General features: G+C 37.9%; 1 protein-coding gene across 1 annotated transcript; it reads right to left on the reverse strand.

Annotated features, from left to right (window-relative positions):
- Window positions 1-761: 761 nt before the first annotated feature.
- On the reverse strand, window positions 762-19519 carry LOC139949844 (succinate dehydrogenase [ubiquinone] flavoprotein subunit, mitochondrial-like). Its single transcript, XM_071948389.1, has 15 exons — window positions 19366-19519; window positions 14854-14934; window positions 14333-14494; window positions 13500-13555; window positions 12643-12730; window positions 11703-11867; window positions 10899-11047; window positions 10418-10542; window positions 9508-9872; window positions 8618-8815; window positions 7890-7982; window positions 6925-7023; window positions 5245-5388; window positions 4005-4118; window positions 762-2701 (listed from the first exon to the last, which is right to left on the reverse strand). Exons 1-15 carry the CDS (start codon window positions 19420-19422, stop codon window positions 2615-2617), a joined length of 1983 nt encoding a protein of 660 aa, XP_071804490.1. The 5' UTR covers window positions 19423-19519; the 3' UTR covers window positions 762-2614.
- Between the last annotated feature and the right edge of the window lie 2580 nt (window positions 19520-22099).

The following is a 22099-nucleotide window of genomic DNA, read 5'->3' on the forward strand; positions in this document are numbered from 1 at the left end:
ACCTTACTGCGGTCTCGAAATCAAGCATCTGAAAGCAAACAACTTTGTGTGACCATGGTGTGACAAGGTTATTTTTTCTTTCATTAATATCTTGCAACTTCGACGACCGATTGAGCTCAAATTTTCACAGGTTTGTTATTCTATGCATATATTGAGATACACCAACTGTGAAGACTAGTCTTTGACATTACTAATAGTGTCTAGTGTCTTTAACCAAGTCAAAATCCTTTAAAAAAATCCATAACATTCCAACTGTGGTCAACATGGTAAATGTACAATAACAGGTTTTCCCAGTGGGTTGTAGGGTGGGGGGGTAGAAGTAAACAACGACACTGAACTTGTATATTTTTTTTCTTTCTTTCTAGTTTATTACAACCAGTAAAATTCAGTTACATTAATAACTAAGCTTTAGAATTACTTGTAAATACTATTGACCATTCCTTTAAAACCAATATTCCTACATGTATAATTCGTGTTAAGTATTCACCATTTTACTCAACGTTGGTGAAAGCATCTTATAAGAAGCACCTGGATTCATCCTGTAGAGGCTGTCCAGCTCAAGCTCTCTGACGACAGGAGCTGGAATCAACTTGTGAGAATATTTTAACTTGTTTGTTGTCTGTTTGGTAAATTCTTTCCCTCAAACATTCTAAAGAAATTCAAATTTTATACAAAATGTGTTTACACACAGTAACAACATCACACAATTCTAGTATTATTTAACTGTAATCTACATTAAATGAAGTGGGTTTTTGTTTGTAGTAGGTTTACAGTTGGTGAACGCCCTTGATCCAGTACAACGTTTTGTATACATGTAATACAGTTTTGCAAACATTCTATCACAGAGAATTACAGAGTAAGGAAAATTTCCTTAATACAGCCTGGTTACCAGCCACTGTAATGCAATGTATTCTGCATTCAACTGGTTCCCTGCTTGATTTAATGTTCTTTCAATAGGTATTGGCTACAACATCATTTACGATAAACAGCAATTTATCCTAAAAACAATGTCATTATTCATACAAATAAATCTGAAATTGCTATAATTATACAAAATCTACTTTGGGTCATGATAATCATCAAACTTCTTGATTTTTTCATTTTTAATTGATGTTAAAATTGCATCAAGAATAGAGAATACTATTTTGTTTCACCCATGCAACATTTTATGTAAAGCACTGTAAACTCAGTACCATGGATTGTTTTCAATGGACTTGGGAAGGTATTGAGAACACAGTGCTTATCCCTGTTAGGATAAAACAAAGAAATGTTTTGATTTTTGTTTTTAGAGTAAGATAGATGTACAGTTAGATGTCAGTCAGGTTTGAAAAATTATCAACAACAATTAGGTATTTACAGAAAGTTCTAAAATGATAAGCTTGACCATTTCCAATATTTAAACGTAGAATTTTAAGAACAGAAGAAAGTTGAGGGTATTGTAAAACAAAGTTTGAAAATAAGATTGATATCTTTAAATGTATTTGCAAAGAAACATAAACCATAATTGTATACACAGACAGAAATAACGATGCTTTATGCTGCAAATAAATTAAATGATAATTTTAAAGCTTTGCAAAGTATGGATTGGTTGCTTTGTTTACTGTTCAAGTTTGAATTCATAATCCACCCCCCTTTATACTGTGTTAGTCTCAGCTAGGCTCACCTGTAAGTGTATGATTTTGTAAATGCCACATGTTAAAGCAATGGGAATTAAAGTTCAGAAACATGTGCAAGAACAGCCTGCAAGACTTACACGATCTAGAGCAAGTCACAAATGATTCCTAAAATGTTGCTTAGAAATGTTATATCTGAACATCTTTTTATGAAACTTCCTTTCCTATAGCAGTCATCTACATCTAAGTTTAGTGTTTTAAACCAAAGAAAGATGGCATTTTAATTACAAAACTCTCCCGCATAAAAACCAAATTTAATATTTTGATTTTCACAATATTGACAAATTTGCATTCCCCATATCTACAACAGAAACTAATTCCCTTGCATTGGAAGTTTGCATCTCCACAACCATCCTTAGTAATTCATTGCAATTCTATTAGTCTAGGATCTTTCAATAATACGTAAAAACTTGTTCAAGTGAAAATAAAACACAATATGGTGAGTAAACAAGCCACTTTTAATCAAACATAAAACCAGGACAATATTTTGCTTATGGCGGTTCTGTGGTGAGTAATTCTTTTCTGCAAACACTTTTTGAGACAAGTTTACTTGAAACAGTAATAGTATTGATATAATTATTCATTTTGTAGCCGACCAACCAACCTGAAGGACACTTGGGCAGATCCCAAAAACATGATGTCCTGGCCTGAACCTTAAACTCCTACATTACCCTAGACTAGGCCGCCCTGGGCCCAATGTCATAAAACCTGTAAGCACAAAGAAGTGCTTACCACAGAACAATTTTGCTTAGCAGAAACTTGGTACCAGCTAAATTCCCCATCATTACACTGTTTCAACTGGTGCCCCACTCAATGCTTAACAGCTTAATGAAATTGGGCTCTGGCCTAAGCCCCCCTCCCCCCCCCCCCCCTGGTCTGGGGTCTGATATTGAAGTTGGCTACCCCATTTAAGCATGAACAAGAAGATCTGCAAATATCATTTAGTATGAGCGAACGGCTGGTGGGACTGTAGAGCAATCTTGTTGGTCCAGGGTCTTGTCTATAACTGGTCTGTACACCAAGTCAACCTACAGATACAACAAGAAGACAATATTAAACCTAGTTTACTTTACTTTACAAGTGGAAACAAGTTGGAGTATTGTTGTTAGCTGGTCAGAAGGCCTAGATCTGATTTTAGGATTACAGGCATTGTCTACAACAGCCTACATGTGTGTTGTCTGAAAGACTTAACGAACAATCCAACCCAGAAAATTGATGTTTGATTAAGACAAGAGGTTTTGTAAAGTACATTGCAAACAAAGACTCAAAATGCATAACAGGAAGTTCTTAAAGGAACACGTTGCCTTGGATCGGACGAGTTGGTCTATAAAAGGGTTTGAAACCGTTTGTTATGAAATGTATATGGTTAGAAAGATGTTTTAAAAGTAGAATATAATGATCCACACAAGTATCTCTCAAAATTGCACGGTTTTCTTTTAACGTCGCGAACTATCACGGTCGGCCATTTATGGGGGTCAAAATTTTGACTCCCATAAATGGCCGACCGTGTTATTGGATGAGGTAAAAAGAAAACCACGCAATTTCGAGGCATATTTGTGTAGATCATTGTATTCTACTTTTACATCATCTTTCTAACCATATGCATTTTATAATAAAGTGTCAAAAAACGCTTTTCAAAGACCAACTAGACCGATCCAAGGCAACGTGTTCCTTTAAAACATTGGCTAAAATGAGCTTAACTGAAATTTCTTGTCAATAGAAATCTTTAAAGTTTTCTTTGGTACGTGTGTTTACTGTTACCGAGTTTTGGGATCTGACAACTTTTTAACCAATAATGATGATAAATATACCAAAAGGAACTGAATGCACAACTGAATAACATGGATTGATGATAAATTTGCATCGGCGATAAAGAATATTCATTGTGGTTGTACCCATATATACACTCAGCACTTTCCCTGAGTTTTGTGAACAAAAATCACAGGCATGTAACTCGGGTGGGATTCAAACCCACGACCCTTGCAATTCTAGTGCAGTGTCATACCAACACGACCACATAGATTGCCCGGTAGCTAGAGGCAATACACGCTGCAAAAACATTGAATATTTGCTGTATTAATTGATTGATTATTGGATAGGATGGCTCCTTACCTTTCCTGTATCGACATTCATATTACTGAGTGTGTGTTTTTTCCAGTGTTCTCATTTCAACTGATTGATTGATTGATTATTTGCTTAATTGATTGATTGATTATTGAATAGAACGGCTCCTTACCTTTCCTGTATCGACATTCATATTACTGAGTGTGTGTTTACTCCAGTGTTCTTAACTGATTGATTGATTGCTTATTGAGTAGGACGACTTCTTACCTTTCCTGTATCCACATTCATATTACTGAGGGTGTGTTTTCTCCAGTGTTCTTCATATGTTTTAGGTGTCTGTCCTTCAACTGGTTTGCTGTAATCATATTCATCAATACGAGTCTAAAGGAAAGAAATGAAATCATTTTTATCAACACAAAACAAGTGAAGATGAAAGAATAAAATCGGCCTCGTCAATGTTTTATGCAAAATAATAAATCTCAGCACAATCTCATTGTACTTTAATACAAGTGAAGATGAAAGAATAAAATTAGCTTCGTAAATGCTTCATGGAAAATAATAATTTCCAGAACAATTTCATCATACTACAATGCTAGTCTAGATACAAATAAAATCAGCTTTGTCAGCGAGGTGTAGACATCTTTTCTTCCTAGCGCATCTCTCATCTTATCATACTCATCAATATGAGTGAAGATGAAAAAAATCAAATTAGCTTCGTCAACGCTTCATGCAAATAATAAGTCTCAGAAGGATTTCACCAAACTACAACAAGAGTCTAGATACAAATAAAATCAGCTTTGTCAGCAAGGTGTAGATTTCTTTTCTTCCTAGATCTTCAATTTGTGTATGTTTAAAAATGTTCATACCCTTCACAAAAGTGAGCAGTGCTCACCCAGTCATTTTCGACCCTCTAGGTCTCATATGAAAGTTGAGACCATAAGCTATCCATACATATAAACCTTTTCCCACAGAATCAAATATTTTATTATTCGGCAGCCATTTCAAAAGTGTATTTTTTTTTAGACACTCGGCAGTATGCTATTTTCTTTCCCATAATCACAATTGTAATGGGTCAAAAACTAATGAGGTCATAGCCCATGCACGTCTCAATGCGCATATTTGCGCAATGGATTCTAGGTTTAATGTAGTATAGTTACTTGTAAACTAAAACCAGGCATAATATTATGGCCTTGGGAAAACATAGGACTGTTTTATTGAGTACAAGGGCTGACTCTATGTACATGGTGTGTAGGCTTTCATAGACACTTCAGGTTATTTAATCACAATTTTACAGGTTTTTCCTAAGGGCGAAAAATCAGATATCAGACTGAAGAAGGATAAATGCCTGTACAACACAGCATCCATATTGAGACCTTGATTTTTGTTAATAGTGTTTTTTTATTTCCCAAGATGTACTGCGGTATACGTTTAAGAGATTTACCGTTTAAGATGGGACCAGTGTGTCACTCCTCACCCCTAAGCATATTCTACTTCTACAGACTCTTACCTTGAAATCTTCCCTTGCATGAGCTCCTCTGCTTTCCTTCCTTGCTTCAGCGCTGACCATCGTCTGGACAGAGTTCAACATCAAGTTCTGTAACTCCAAGGCCTCTATTAGATCTGTGTTCCACACAATACCACGATCGTACAACTAGACAACAATAAACAAAGAAAATTGTTAGATCAGTGTTTCACACAATACCACGTTCGTACAACTAGATAACAAAAAACAAAGAAAATTGTTAGATCTGTGTTTCACACAATACCACGATCGTACTAGACAGCAATTAACAAAGAAGATAGTTAGATCAGTGTTCCACACAATACCACGATCGTACAACTAGACAACAAAAAACAAAGAAAATTGTTAAATCAGTGTTCCACACAATACCACGATCGTACAACTAGACAGCAATTAACAAAGAAGATAGTTAGGTCAGTGTTCCACACAATACCACAATCGTACAACTAGACGACAAAGAATTAAAGAAGAATTTGAAGCTTTGCATGGTGTGAGTATTAATAGCTGAGGTTTTCTGTAGCATTATATGATTGTGAAATTCTCTTCTGAGTGATGTTGGTTCTGAAAAAACTGGTGGTTGACAACTCAACGTTTTGATCAGTCCGATCAAAGCGAGTTTAGTTATCAACCACTAGCCTTGCTCAAGGCAGTCGCATGCTTCGCTCCGAAAAGACGCAGCTGTAAACCCACCCGCCGTATACCCTGTGCATGGTGTGTGCGATCACACCGAATGACCCACCCGTATACACACTGTCACATCGCACGAATACTGTTCACACAAGTCATCGCACTCGTACACCACTAACCGCATGCGGAGGCCGTCAGGCCGACAGCCTTGTCGGATCTGTATCTTCCCTTTTTAATGTGTTGTATTGAAAAAATTCCAATAGTGGACGAAATTGGGGGGGCTCTAGGATATGCTAGTATGCAGCTCATGAATATGTATATCGTTCATCAGACCTATCAGACAACACAGGATGTGAGGCAAATGAATTATTCATTTTGACGTCCAATCACGCACTTCCCTTATCACGACCTTTGGACCCTATCATGCGTCCGTGGTGGTGGTGTGTGAGGTAAACATGTCTCGTCTTTCGCGGGCATTATGGTAATGAGCTGACCGTGGGAACTCTTCGCTTATTATAGTAATGAGGTCAGTGGCTTCAACACAGACCCTACAAGGCTGTCGGCCTGACGGCCTCCGCATGCGGATAGTTTACGGGGGCATCGTGTCGTGCGATGTTACGCACAGTGAATACGGGTGGGTTTTACGCACAGTGAATACGGGTGGGTTTTTATACAGCGGCGGTCTTTTTTCGGAGTGAATAATTCGACTGCCTTGAGCAAGGCTAATCAACCACCGGTTCTTTGCAGAACCAACATGACTCGAAGAGAGACTTCCACATTGTGCTACCACAAACCTCACCTAAAGAATTATAAACAAAGTCAGTGTTCTAAGCAATACAATGATTGTACAACGATCCAACAAAGTATTTACACAGGAGAGTTAGCAGAAACTGATTTTTATACCACATTCATAGATACATGTAGGTTGTACGACGTTCTTTATGATACCTCATTGGATGTTTCTATATCAATTTGTAGCAAACTAATCACTGTGAGTACAGGGTTGCAAGACACAAGAATGTAGTGTGAATGTAATACCTTCATATCTTGCATAGTGTCGTACGCATCACTAATAAGATCAACTCCTTCCTTGAGAGTCTCTCCAGTTCGGAATACTGCAGCATTGTTCTGCATTATCTGCAATTAATTAGGAGAAAAAAAACAATACCTCAAAACACAAATCGTTGTAATTAGGAGAAAAAACAATACCTCAAAACACAAATCGTTGTAATTAGGAGAAAAAAAACAATACCTCAAAACACAAATCGTTGTAATTAGGAGAAAAAACAATACCTCAAAACACAAATCATTGTAATCAGGGCATTGCAAATTGGAGAAAACAGTAGAATAAATAACATCAACCATGACTTAGTGCAACACGCCCTCGCTTTAGTGAAGATGTAACGATGTTGATGACACTAAACCAAGATGCTCTTTTAGAGCCAACTCTTCCCAAGATGGTATAAGTACTAGGTACAAACTGTTACTAATAGCCAAAGATGTAACATAAAGGTATTAACAGGATTGGTGGAGCTCACAAAATTAAATACTCACAGACAGTGTTTATGTTTTTTCTTGGGAAGAACCGCATAAATAAAATAACAAACCTGTGAAAATTGTAATTTTATATTACAAGAAACTTACTCTCTGCATGTTTAGTTTAACTATCAAGCAAGTGAGGGGTTTGTTTATTATGAATTATTCATGAAACTTACTCTCTGCATGTTGAGTCTGACTATCAAGCAAGTGAGGGGGTTTGTTTATTATGAATTATTCATGAAACTTACTCTCTGCATGTTGAGTCTGACTATCAAGCAAGTGAGGGGGTTTGTTTATTATGAATTATTCATAAAACTTACTCTCTGCATGTTGAGTCTGACTATCAAGCAAGTGAGGGGGTTTGTTTATTATGAATTATTCATAAAACTTACTCTCTGCATGTTGAGTCTGACTATCAAGCAAGTGAGGGGGTTTGTTTATTATGAATTATTCATGAAACTTACTCTCTGCATGTTGAGTCTAATATCAGCAACCTTCATGCTACCATCGGCGTAGCGGAGTTTATCAATGTTAGCTACAGAGGCTTCACCAGCATCCTACAATAAAACACAGAAAATTACATGAATAATTATGGGAAGGTCGTTGGTTCGAATCCCACCCAAGATTTGCCTGTGGATTTTTGGGAAAGCTCACTGAGTACCAATTGCTTAATACACACATCGGTGTGGGTAACAAGAGAATAAAACTAACATCTATAAACTTATTATGTCATTTTATCTTCCAGTACGCACTAATCCTGGAGGGTGGTATAAAAACATATATACTACTTCCTCTGTTTTTATTGCACAGTGGGTATTGCAAGTGTCAATGCGTCACGCTCCGTATATGGACAGTGCAAAAAATACATTCTAAACTTTGTGCGTGTGCATGCTGTTCATCGCAAAATAACGCTCTGAAATTTAAGCTTTGTGCGTTGCACGTGAGACTGGAAGATAAATTTGTTATAACACGTGCGCTCAAAGAATACCAAAAAAGTATAGCGCGTCTGCGTCCCATATCCAACTCGACCTTCGGCTTCATTGGATATGGGACGCAGAAGCGCTGTATTTTTCCGTATTCCACTCACGCTTGTGTGATAACTTATTATATAAAAAGCAATCTGTATATTATCATCAGCACTGAGAACTTAACTGAGGTTCGAGAGAGTCTGAGATGATTTTTCTCAACTTACCGGTTTAATGTCTGGCAGAGCTTCCCCTGGTTTATTGATCTCTGTAATGGTATGAGCACAGGCTCGACCAAACACCACAAGATCAAGAAGAGAGTTAGCTCCTAGTCGATTAGCTCCATGAACTGAAGCACAAGCTGCTTCACCACAAGCATATAGACCTGGGACTACATGATCCTCCTCATTCTCATACTTAATCACCTGTAAATAAACAAAGACAATTTAGTCCTCAGCACCAAGATCTAGAAGAGAGTTAGCTCCTAGTCGATTAGCTCCATGAACTGAAGCACAAGCTGCTTCACCACAAGCATATAGACCTGGGACTACATGATCCTCCTCATTCTCATACTTAACCACCTGTAAATAAACAAAGACAATTTAGTCCTCAGCACCATGATCTAGAAGAGAGTTAGCTCCTAGTCGATTAGCTCCATGAACTGAAGCACAAGCTGCTTCACCACAAGCATATAGACCTGGGACTACATGATCCTCCTCATTCTCATACTTAACCACCTGTAAATAAACAAAGACAATTTAGTCCTCAACACCAAGATCAAGAAGAGAGTTAGCTCCTAGATTGCAAATTTTTTTGTCAATCAGTAGTGTTTAAAGCTTTGCATGGTGTGGAGAAATAAGAAGGAACTATAAATAAATAGTAAACTGGCGGGTACAACCATGTGTACATCTCCTGAAGGCAGAAGGCAGAGTATACTGTTTGAAACGTCAAGACCAAAATGGCTCTTCTCAGAGCCAACACTCACTCATAAGAGATTTACACATGGTTGTACCTGCAAGTTTACTATTTATTTATAGTTCCTTCTTGTTTGTCAATCAGTTTAGGAGTGTTCAGTTTTATCAACATCACAAAGAGAAACTATCATTTAACTCCCTACCTGACCCCTGAAGTTGGTTGGTACTCCGCCCATGTTATAATGCACAGTTGGCAATACAGGTACGGGATCCCTGGTAACATCAACACCAGCAAAGATCTGAGCAGTTTCTGAGATTCCTGGAAGACGACTCGCTAACTGCTCAGGAGGAAGATGAGAAAGCTGGAGGTAAACATGATCCTTCTGAGGACCACAACCACGCCCTTCTCGAATCTCAATCGTCATTGAACGAGAGACAACATCACGAGATGCAAGATCTTTGGCTGTAGGAGCGTAACGTTCCATAAAACGTTCTCCTTCACTGTTAAGAAGGTAAGCTCCTTCACCACGGCAACCCTCGGTGATCAGACAACCAGCACCATAGATACCTTACGGAAAATCAGAATAACTTGAGTTAAAGTTTGATATGATTTGCAGTTTAAATTTGAAAGCTACAATTAACTCAATTAATAAAGTACAAGTGCATGCACAATATTATAATCTTTATTCAAACCGGAGGGAAACGATTCAAGGGGAGACTAAATCACAATTATTATGGTTAATAATCTGTTTCAGCTGTTGTTTAGTCTAGTTGGTTAGACATCTGCTCTCGATTGGTAAAGGTTGTGGGTTTGAATACAACTAGAGTATTATACGTATGTGATTTTGTTAACAGAACTCAAGAAAGTACTGAGTAGCGAGTATACAGTGTCGTTGTAAGGGTAAAAAAATAATAATAATATTTGAATTTAACAACTCAAACTAATAGCAGATTCATCTCAATAGGCCTTTTTTGAGATCTGGCGGACACAATAATACGACACAATTAGGTATATGGGTAAATTAGTCTGTAGACACCCAGATCACACGGTGTACTCCTAAAGTGTCGTACCATACCTCAAAAAGGCTAATGGAATGTGGTAAACCTTCTAACCTGTTGGATGGAACTGAACAAACTCCATATCTTCATTAGCGAGGCCAGCTCTGGTTAACATAGCAGTCCCATCACCAGTACAAGTATGAGCTGAGGTACAACTGAAATAGGCTCGGCCATAACCCCTGAAAATAAACACAAACAAATAATATAATGAATTCCATATCTTCATTAGCGAGGCCAGCTCTGGTTAACATAGCAGTCCCATCACCAGTACAGGTATGAGCTGAGGTACAACTGAAATAGGCTCGGCCATAACCCCTGAAAATAAGCAACACCTTGTAAGGGTTAACAAGGTGCTTTGGCACATTCAGCGACTACAAGAAACAACGAGGCAAAAGTGTAAAGGTTCTTTAACTTGCATTACAAAACACACAGGATCTCTGGCTTTCTGACCCAAGTGAAAGACAAAACAATAATGGTTGCTTTATCCCCAGTAGCTAAAATGGTATTCTTAGTCTACATACTCAGCTAGACTTACCCAGTAGCTAAGATGGTATTCTTAGATCTGATTCGATGAATAGTTCCATCTTCAAGACACAGAGCAGTCACCCCTCGGCATTCTCCGTCTTCCATTATCAAATCCAAGGCAAAATATTCAATGAAGTAGTTGCAATCATAGCGGAGGGACTGTAATCAAATGAGAAACAATTTGTTGAAAAGAAAAACTAAATAGATTTAGAACCTTATGTCCAGGCATTGACTATTTGATAGGTCAAAGAACTGTCAATCTTTAACATCCCCTACTCATAAAAGACCAACCACATGTTTTTTGTTTATGTTGTACTGAAGACTTCACAAGTAAAGTTTGCATGGGATTAACAAACCACCAGAAAATCCAACGTTTGGGCCGTTGGGTTAGGATTTGTACCATATTATATTATTTAGAGTTACCCTTGCACCGATGTATATTTTAAATCATATTACTCGAATGCGATATTAAGCATATTACTCGAATGGGATTCAAGTTTGCCAAGTATCAAGAGATAGTTTGAACAGTATGTTTAAGCAGTGGGTGCCAAAACAACTGAACATCTGTTATATCGTTGCGGTACCCACTGCCAAAACATATAGGATTCGAAATGCATCTAGCTACCGGACAATCTCGGTAGTCTAGTTGATAAGACACTGCTCTAGAATTGCAAGGGTCATGGGTTCAAATCCTCCCCCATCCCCCAAATAAGTGTTTGATTTTATAAAAGTGAGGATCATTCATCTCAAGAATTTCAATAATTTGATTAATGTCTATGCTTGTTTTTTCCACTAGGAGGAAATATTGACCAACCTGTCCATATAGAGTATGAAGAAGTGAATGTCCAGTTCTATCAGCCACAGCACAGCATCGATGGGCTTGACCACCTTTACCATAATCATAACTCTGACCACCAAACGCCCTCTGGTAGATCTTACCCTCCTCAGTACGACTGAAGGGCATGCCGTAATTCTCAAGCTGTTGACAAATTAGAATTATTAGTTTAAACAAAAGTGTATGATTACTGGTTCTTTCCAAATCAGTTAAAACACTTAACTGCATCCATTTCATGGTGTTTCAAAACACTTCTTTGGGATTGAATGCTAAGAATGTACTCCATAGTGCGAATTGATATACATGTACTGTCAGCTCATTTCAAAGCCAACACAGCTCATGAGAAAAATTTCAATGATGCTACCTCGAACTTCTATAGATTTTGAGGTGTTAAACCGTCAGTGCTTTAAAATACCGTGAGAAATACCATGCCACTACCACACAGCACACCTCTAGAGATTTAGAGTTGTCAAACTGCCAGCTCATGTCAGAGCCATTACGATTCATAAGAGGTAATTCCACAGTGGTACCACAAACCTCCCTAGAATTGTGACTTGTTACACCACCAGCTCTTATCAGAGCCAACACAACTTTAAAGACATTTTCAAAGTGCAACCTCAATACTCTCTCAGAGATGTTCCTGAACCTCTAAATTGTTCAGAATTGAATTGCAAATAATCTTGTCAGTGCAAAAGCGTCCACTAAAAACACTTATAATGTGCAAGCTTGAAATTGTTCAAACATTGTATCTTGCCAAAAATAGCCTGTTTGTACACACAAAAACAAGTACACGCCGAGATACAACCTTTTTTCACACAGTATTTCATGCCAGGTACATTGTTTTTGCCAAGTCCAGATAGAATGTTTTGCACTATTAAATGCAGTGATATGTTAACATTATTTGTTTATGTTAAATTACCTCAATAACAGCCTTAGGTGCCTCCTCTGTCATGTAGTGGATGGCATCTTGATCTCCCAACCAATCAGATCCCTTCACTGTGTCATACCTACAGAAATATGCAAATAAGTAAATACATGCAAAGTGATTTCTACAACTCTTAACCAATCAGATCCCTTCACTGTGTCATACCTACAGAAATATGCAAATATGTAAATACATGCAAAGTGATTTCTACAACTCCTGACCAATCAAGTCATACTCTTGAGTTTGGGAATGGCTCAAATTTTACAATACAATAGTTTGGAAAATATTTCAGGTCAGGCTTAGTATTTCATCTTTGAGAGGGTAGGCCATAGTCATAATTGCAAAGGCCAGCTCTACTGAAATATTTAAAAGTCTGTGGGAAACTTCCAAATCAAGGGACACTAAGGCCTAGAGCAGGGAAAACAGAGGCCATGGCTTCCTGGTAATTCCAGGCCTGTAAGATGGATCTATAGGATAAGTTTCCTGTCATTTAAAAAATACAAATAGTTAGCGGCCTGGCGTTTTGACCCGCGCAGAGTCAATCTCAAAGGTTACTTTCTAATTACACAAAACAACTGCAACTTGGAATACCCAACTACTACGTGTACATGTAATATCTACAATGTAGTATATGACAAAGATAATGTATTCACTCCAATGCAAGGTCTACAGATCTATTTAGACAATTTTCCAGATTGCAAAACTTGTTCAGTTGTTATCCTCTGGTTTCAATCATTATGTTGTAGACTAATAGTTTGGTTAATTGTGTTTTACACTTATGGCCAATGGCCAAATTACAGTAAAAATTACAATTTGTACATATTCAAATGTCATTCAATAACTCAACTTACATGTGCCATCTCCAGTTATCTGGTTCCATATTACCAAGAGCTGCATTTATACCACCCTGTAACAAACAAATAATGATAATGAATTTTTAAACTAGGGTGCTTATAAATCAAACTAGGTTTCAAAACATCACTTAAATTCAATTCAATTCAAACATCACTTAAATTAGGTTTTGTCTAGATCTCGAAAATACCCTGGGAAAAAAAACTATGATTTTGAATTGTGTACAATAAATGACGGAAAGTTTGTTTATACATGTGAAACAAGGAGAATTAACATTTCAGGCTGTGACCTACATGTGTAACTTGGTATATAAGGGAGCATGTCAAATGTCAGGCCTGTTCCCGGCACCTATGAATATTCCTGTCTAAGTGCCTGCAATCCAGTAGATGACCAGAATGGTCCATTGGACTAGGACATTGTATCAAACTACGTTAACATGAGACAGTATTACATGTGTGTTTGCTTTTTGACGTTACAATGTAATGTTCCGGCAGAATGTTCAAAGATTAATCAAACGATCCACTTAAAATGTGCACATTCTGACTTTTGAGATGCTCCGAACAGCATAGCTGTGGAAGTCTACATCTGGGCCCAGTTTCACAAATCCTGTCAGCACAAAACTTGCTCAGCACAGAAAAGTATTGCTTAATAGAAACAGGTTACCAGCCAAAATTACATGAAGTTTACATTGTTGTGACTGGTGCCTCACTTTATTTTTATTAGCAAAGAAATTGGTCTGGACCACAGCAGTATTTTCTGCTGAGCAGCTTTATGAAACTGGGCCTGATGATGCAGATGAATCAATATCCTTTTTAACAAATTAGAATCTTACCTGAGCAGCTACAGTGTGGGATCTTGTAGGAAACAGCTTAGAGATACAAGCAGTCTTGAATCCTTCATGAGCGAGACCAAACGCAGCCCTTAAGCCAGCTCCTCCTGCTCCAACCACAACAGCATCAAATGTATGGTCAACTACTGGGTAGTCCCTGGAAATCTAATCAACAAAAATACATCCTCCTTTGTTTCATTTTATTTATTAAATTTGCTGGTGAAGATAAATAGTACATTTATCAAATTGATACAAATTACAAGAAAAACAACAACAGAACAGCAATGTAGATGTTTAGCACTGTGATGGATTTCAGAAGAAGACAAATATGATTACTAGGTTGATCTTTCGATGTTTCATTAGAAATTAATATTTACACTCAAAAAACATCTTGATGTTTGACTTAAAATCAATTCTTCAAAACAAAGTGGTCTCTACATTACAGACTGTGAAAAAAATTTCACTGACATGTTACAAATTAGACCAAAAAAAAAACAGAGAAAAACTCAAATAAGTTTACTTACAGATCCTGTTTTAGCATCCCCTCCTGTCTGTCTTCCCTCTACTGTAAAATGGAACGGCCTTGCACCAAGTGGAGATGTGATCTGATGGTAAAAGAGCCATTGTTTTGTTTTAAATAACTTTGTAAATTGTGGTGACCATGAGAGTAAAAACCAAACTAAACCCATGGAGCAATAAGCTAGTTTATTGCTCTTCTGTGCAAAACTAACTAAAAAAAGATACTTAAAAAATTAAATTATAGAGAGGACTGCATATTACAATGGGGAAAATGTACAATACTGTGTAGGGCTGGAATAAATGCTCATAATGTTTGGAGGACCAGAAAATAATGTGCAACAAGATCAGAAGCATTTTGAGAAAAAAAAACTTTCTGGCATTCGCCAGCGCTTATCATGCGTTTAACTGTTTTTTATTGAACAAGCACAAAATTAACAGCAAAGAGAAGATTTATCTCAAGTTTCTACAGGGGTTTCAATTGAACTTCTTTTGTTAGTAATAAAAATCATTTCAGAATATTCTTGCTTTATGGAGAGAGAACAATCTTTAGAAAAGGGGGCATTATGAGTAATCAATGCAGAACATGTCAGTTAAGGATGGTTTTGAACTCTCATTCAGTCATTACCTACACTCATGTTCACATCATCCCAAGATTGTAGATGAAAGACCTGGTAATTTGGTGTCAGGACACTTTGTACCATGACACCCTTCTTACAAGACACTTCATACCTTCTCACAAGACACTTCTTACTTCTGCATGGTTTATGATTATTTTGTGCTTTGTGATCAGATGAATATACAATAATGGCAAATCAAAACAATTCTTATTTTTTTGTTGGGACCAAGGAGCCATTTTGACGATTGCGTGATTGTTTGACTAAAAAAAAAAAATTAAATACATGCGGAAGATGTTGTCCTTGGCGGACATTAACTTATAAAAAATATTAATATCAATTAAACCACAAGGGAAACTGACTGGGTAAATTTTGAAATGATTTTTGGGGTTGAACAAAGAATTGACTAGAGTGGGATTCGAACCAATGACCTACGGATTAACGTGCAGGCGCTGAGGCTATGGTCTTCAAGCAAAATCATGATAAACATGAATATATTATGACGAAATTGGGGTGGACCGACACAAGTGTAATCTGTGTGTTTCGTAAGGGGTCATGAACTTCTATTGAGTAAGTAGGTCGGAGTACGGTGGGAGAGGTCAATGGCGCGAGTGGCGGGTCTTTTTGACCACTCCAGTAGCAGCGGGCTTGTAGCAGGGCAGAGGCAGGCAGGCAACTGCCAATCCTGTGGTGGTTGGGCGGTGCCTGTGTGCATGCAGCGTCTGCATGCCACGGCTTGTTTCTCGGGCGAGGCCCGGGAAGCCAGTCAGTGTGATTTTGGTAAGCGATGGAGTAAGAAGTGTTATCTCAATCGGGAGTTGTGTGGCGGGCTGTGGAATACGGGATGGAAGTTTTGGTGCTGCGGTAAGTCCAACGGGACACGCTGCTGCCTCCGACCTAGCCCCATAAATCTGCACACATTCGTCCTGGGAAGAAAACATACTCAATCCGCGCTTCGTGTACAAACATATGGACACGCGTCTGGGAACTACAAAGAATGGTTCCCCAATCCGTGCTTTGTGTACAAACATACGGACACGCGTCTGGGAACTACAAAGAATAGTTCCCAGACGCGTGTCCGTATGTTTATATACACGAAGCGCGGATTGGGTATCTTTTCTTCCCGGGACGAACGTGTGCAGACGATTCCACACATTTGTCCTGGGAAAAAAATCTGCACACGGTCGGGGGACCATCGGCATATCGGCATGAGCGGTAAAAGAGCATTAGTCAGTTAGTTGAGAAAATTCACACGCAAAATTTACTTGATTTTTACTCAAAATCTGTGATACCTATGTGAACGATTCCAAGTATAGTGCTATCTGCAACTTCTGAAGTATTAGATAGGTAAGTTTCATGATGCGGAGAGTTTCAGATGGTTTTCCGAAAGGTTTTGATATCAGTGGTGCTGGGGCCAAGGATACGAAGTGGATTGGACCGATTTATGGGGCTACCTTCGACCCAACTTCTCCCTATTCCCTTTTTAAAATTTTATTTGTTTCACTTTTCAATACACGCTAAGAGCAAGCTTAAGAGTTAGGTGAACACATTCAGCCGGTTTATACTGCCAAGTGGCTCGTAGATAAGGCGCCAGAATTTTTTATTTCTTAGCTGCATGAGGAAAGGGTGTGGAGTGTGGCTAAAGATTCAGCTAGCCTTGGCCACACAAGTGGAGCTAAAAATATTGTGAATGAAATGAAGACAACTGCTGGCTGTAGAGTAATACACAGAGTCTCACAGAACACTTGCAGTCACTGCAGATATTTCTTCTACGTATCCTCCTCTTACCAGTTTTCACACTATTATGCCTTTTTCTTTGAATTGGGAAAAAAATAATGATGCCATATATCAACCGATGCCCTAATTATCTTCATTTGTTAATATGAAGTATGCAAACATATATTAAAACTTGATGGACATTGAAATGTTCACACTACACACCGATCTTCGATGACTTCAACTGACCCCATTTGTTTCGAGTTTTTCCTGTTTTCACGGCAAACAAGGAATTATGGTTTCCCGGTGAAGCCATACATGGAAGAATCATCTGCAGTGACTACAAGTGTTCTTTGAGACTCTGTGTATGACTCTATAGCCAGCAGTTGTCTTCATTTTATTCAAAATATTTTTAATGAAATTTTAAAAATTACCATGGTAATTTTCAAAAAATAACAAAAATAAATAATTTAATAAAAAGTGTGAATAATTATTGGCTTTCAAATCTGATTTTTATTTTTTTATTTTTTGTTTTTTTCCTTAAAATTTATAATAAAGCGTATAAATAAACAGTGATAATTGAATCAACAAGCTGATGTTTAAATTTTAATATTTATTATAATATTGATATGAGGGTTAAAAAAATAAAAATCTCCAAAAATATTAGAAAATGATATAAGGCACATGGCTTCTTTAAGCCTCTGTATTGTTTTTTTTCAGAATGCTCAGCAAAATATTCAGTCACATGATTTTATCATCATGAATTGTGAATTGAAATAGTGTTTGATGAAATTTTTTGGGTGGGCAAATATTTTTATATGGCCTCAACATTATGACATATTTTTGTACCTTGTAGAAATGACTAAAATACCAAACTTTTTGCATTTACAAGTGCAAATAACCAGTGGAGCCTTACGTGTTTCTAAGTTTTGATCAAGGGAGAGGAGACTCTTTGCTTGGCAAATAAAACCACAATTATTTTTATCTAGAGACTGTTTACATCGCGCACAGAGAGGTAAAAGATTTGCCACGATTTTAGGGACACCTCGAAAACAGGACCTCCTACGATATGGCTTCACCGGGAAACCATTCTTTCTCGTTTGCCTTGAAAACAGGAAAAACTCAAAACAAATGGGACCAGTTGAAGTCACTGAAGATCGGCGTGTGGAGTGAAAATTGCAATGTCCATCATCAAGTTTTAATTTATGTTTGCATACTTAATATGAATGTCGGACACTTCGTACCTTTGCCACTTCGTACCTTCGGGACACTTCGTACCGTAACCAAATTGGTCACTTCGTACCGTGGGCGGGGTACGAAGTGACCATCAGCTGAGTCACTTCGTACCTTCAGCCGAGTCACTTCGTACCTCCATTAAAATGTGTATTCCTCAATAATTTAATGTTCGTAGAGACAAAAAATTAATAACAGGCTATTTAATGAATTATAATTTTGTTTGAGTATGTGAATGTCATTTTTAATGTGAAACTAATATTTTGTATAAGTTAATTACCGCCAAGGACAACATCTTCCGCCAATATTTTTTACAAATATTTTAAAGTTAAACCATCATGCAATCGTCAAAATGGCTCCTTGGTGTCCCAACAAATAGTAACAGTTGGTTTGTTTTGCTTTTATTTCATAATCATCCGATCACAAAGCACAAAAAAAAATCATAAACGATGCAGAAATCACAAATTAGTACGAAGGTAGGAAGTGTCTCGTGAGAAGGTACGAAGTGACTCGTGAGAAGGTACGAAGTGACTCGTGAGAAGGTACGAAGTGTCTTGTAAGAAGGTACGAAGTGTCTTGTAAGAAGGTACGAAGTGTCCAAGGTACGAAGTGTCCAAAGTCACTTCGTACATTGAAAAGGTACGAAGTGTCCAGGGTACAAAGTGGCAAAGGTACGAAGTGTCATGACACCGCTACAAATGAAGACAATTAGGGCATCGGTTGATATATCGCATCATTATTTTTTTCCCAATTCAGAGAAAAAAGCATAATACCGTGAAAACTGGTAAGAGGAGAATATAATTTATTATATTTATAAAACTAAAAACAACAAAAATTATAAAAAGTTATAGGCCTAATAGTAATAATAATCACTTATAAAAATCATATAATGATATAGCGTCGATTAAAACTGACTAAAATTTAACGAAGCAATTCACATGGAGCAATACTTACCGATTTTGCAATTAACTTTGCAAAGGAGCGACGGGGTAACTTCAAAAGCGAAGCCATTCTTTTCAATACAATTTAGGCATAAATAAATAGATTCACTCTAAAACTAACTGCTTACGTGATGATTCCGTTCTGACTTTCTGTGTACGACCGATTTGTGCACAACTCAACCGTGCAACAAAACCTAGGCTGGTGCCGTAACCTTTGTCCTTACTATTGGGCGTAATCACATAGTGGTAAGACAAGGACTATGACTTTCTTACATAAAAATAAAAAAGACTGTATAGAGGGCGCTATTTCACCTTTTCATTACGTAAGTAAAAGTTTTTCAACTGATTTTTAATCAGTTGTGAAAAACTGTCATCGCAGGGGAAATGATCCAAAAGTATGTCCATCCTATGGCGGATGGCCACTTAACGTATCGCCATCGTGCCAACCGTTCTAGTTCGTTAATACCTTAGTAATTGTTTGCCTATGAGGTGGAAAGGGACATCCGTAAAGATGAGGTTTGCCTTTGTGGGCAGGAGATTGTGGTGTCCCCCCCCCACCCCCGCGCCCAGCCGGAGACTGTTCGGTCCCCCATGGTAAACTTTTGAATCGTCCTCCTCTGCCCAACTATTTCTATCTCCATGATATTATCTCCAATAGGGGGACAAATATCCGGCACAGAAGTTCATCTTTATCAGAGTCACCCACAAAAAAATGGTCAACAATACGTAATGCATTTTGCGATTTCGGCCTACCGAGCGACTTTGCATAACTTTTTAGTCACATTTCCGATCCAAAACAATAATATATAATAATAAAAACTTCCAAAATACTTTTTACCGCTTTTACCTCTTTTGATCAACCACGAAAACTCTCATAACTCAAACATTTTGTTTCTCTGTCGCTTTTCCTATTACACAGGTGACATCTACGGTGGGTCTGGGATTAAAAAAAAAACATAGATAAAACTTAAAAAGCGCAAACTCTGGAAGTGTCCCTCAGCCACGGCTTAACAAGCCACCTGGAAACAATACATGATGAAGTATTGGTAACTTCTCTTATGCCCTTTGCTAAGGGAATAAAAGGGTAGCGGCTAGTTCTTTCACGGCCGTTTAAAACAGGCAGGGTCGAATTGCCGTGTGATAAAGGCCCGAGCCGAAGGCCGTGAAAGAACTAGTAGCTACAAAAAGGCCTTTTATTCCCATTCATATTACCTTTTTGGTTATAAGGCGTAATAAAGTAAGAAACTCTGTAAAACTTTACGTTTCCGACGTGCTTGATGAGCTCTGTATGTTTCTACCTCCATGGCATGTACGTCCCGTGTGTTGCATGCCTATTTCCGACCGTTGGTGGAAGACGTTCTGGTTTTCCTTTCACACACAGCGCGGCCAACTCACCGACACAGCGCCTGCATCGCCCGTAACAAGAAACGTCTTGCATCAAGACTAGCGCGGAGTATCCGCTCACAATCGGTTGTAAACACTGGTCATTATCAAAGGTTTTAAACACCCACACGTGACGCACTCTCCACCAATAGGAATAGCGAAACTGTCTGAGGTATTTATGAATTAAATTTAATAACATGTTACAACAAAAGATGTGCTATAGTCATCTGCAGTACAAGGCTAGAATGGCTCCTCATTATCGGGCACGCCCTTCAGGCATCATTGCTTCTGACATTGCTTCTGTATGTTTGTCTGCTGTGTAGACCTACTTCGTAATGCAGGTAAAAACATTTCCCTGAGACACTGTTTTATTGTAACACTTATCAAAGTTTATAATCTAAGCCAAAATAATAACAAGTAATCTCTTAAAATAGTCAGGCATTTACGACGTATTGAAGTATACGAAATTTTCAAGAGATTATAATCACTCAAAACAATTATTAAGTAAGCTCTTCAAGAGATTATAATCAATTAAAACAATATTAAGTAAGCTCTTCAAGAGATTATCATCACTTATACGTGCATTTTGAACAAAATCGATTCAGTGAGTTGATTTCCACTCGCACTTGGAATAACTTTTATCGATCAGTCGATGGGGACGAGGTCGTAGTGGACCAAGCATCTCCATAAATTCGCAGCGGCTTAGCGGGGGGGGGGGGGAGGAGATAATTACTTATTTTTATTGCAACAATTATTCAGCTCCCCCGACCCCCACCCCCCCCCCCCCCCGATTAAAAAAAGATCCCTTTCACCCTCTTTTCCCTTGAGTAGGGTGGGGGGCCGGCTACTTGAACATTGTGAGTGTGGAAACACATGAAAAGGCGACAGGCGTTAAATTGAACATTGAAACTGGAAGTTTCAATCCCAAAAGTGCAGGTTTCAAACTAATTTTTGGGATGGGGGAAAGGGGGCACAAAGTGGGGCGTGTTTCTCACTCTTTTAGACTGAACGCGGGGGATGGTCGTGTAAGGGGAAAAATACATTTCATCCGGCAAAGAAAAAATTAATTATTGCGAATCGGCCTTTTTCCCCTTCATGCACTTTGTAGGTTTGCAGTTTGCACCTTTATAGCGGACATCTCTTTGTAATTGATGCCATACTTAGTGTCATCTCGACAACAAACTGAACAAACCTTGTGCTTGAACGGCACAGAACACATTAATAACTATTGGTAATAATCATTGTCAAACAAACAAGTTTAACTAGTTTGTCTCTTTGTGTATCCCAACATTATGCATGTTAAAAAGAAAATGTTGGCTCAATATTGGTTATGAGAGTATTATTGCAACAAAAACCGTCATTGT

Source organism: Asterias amurensis, chromosome 17 (genome assembly GCF_032118995.1).
Source record: "Asterias amurensis chromosome 17, ASM3211899v1".
NCBI lineage: Eukaryota > Metazoa > Echinodermata > Asteroidea > Forcipulatida > Asteriidae > Asterias > Asterias amurensis.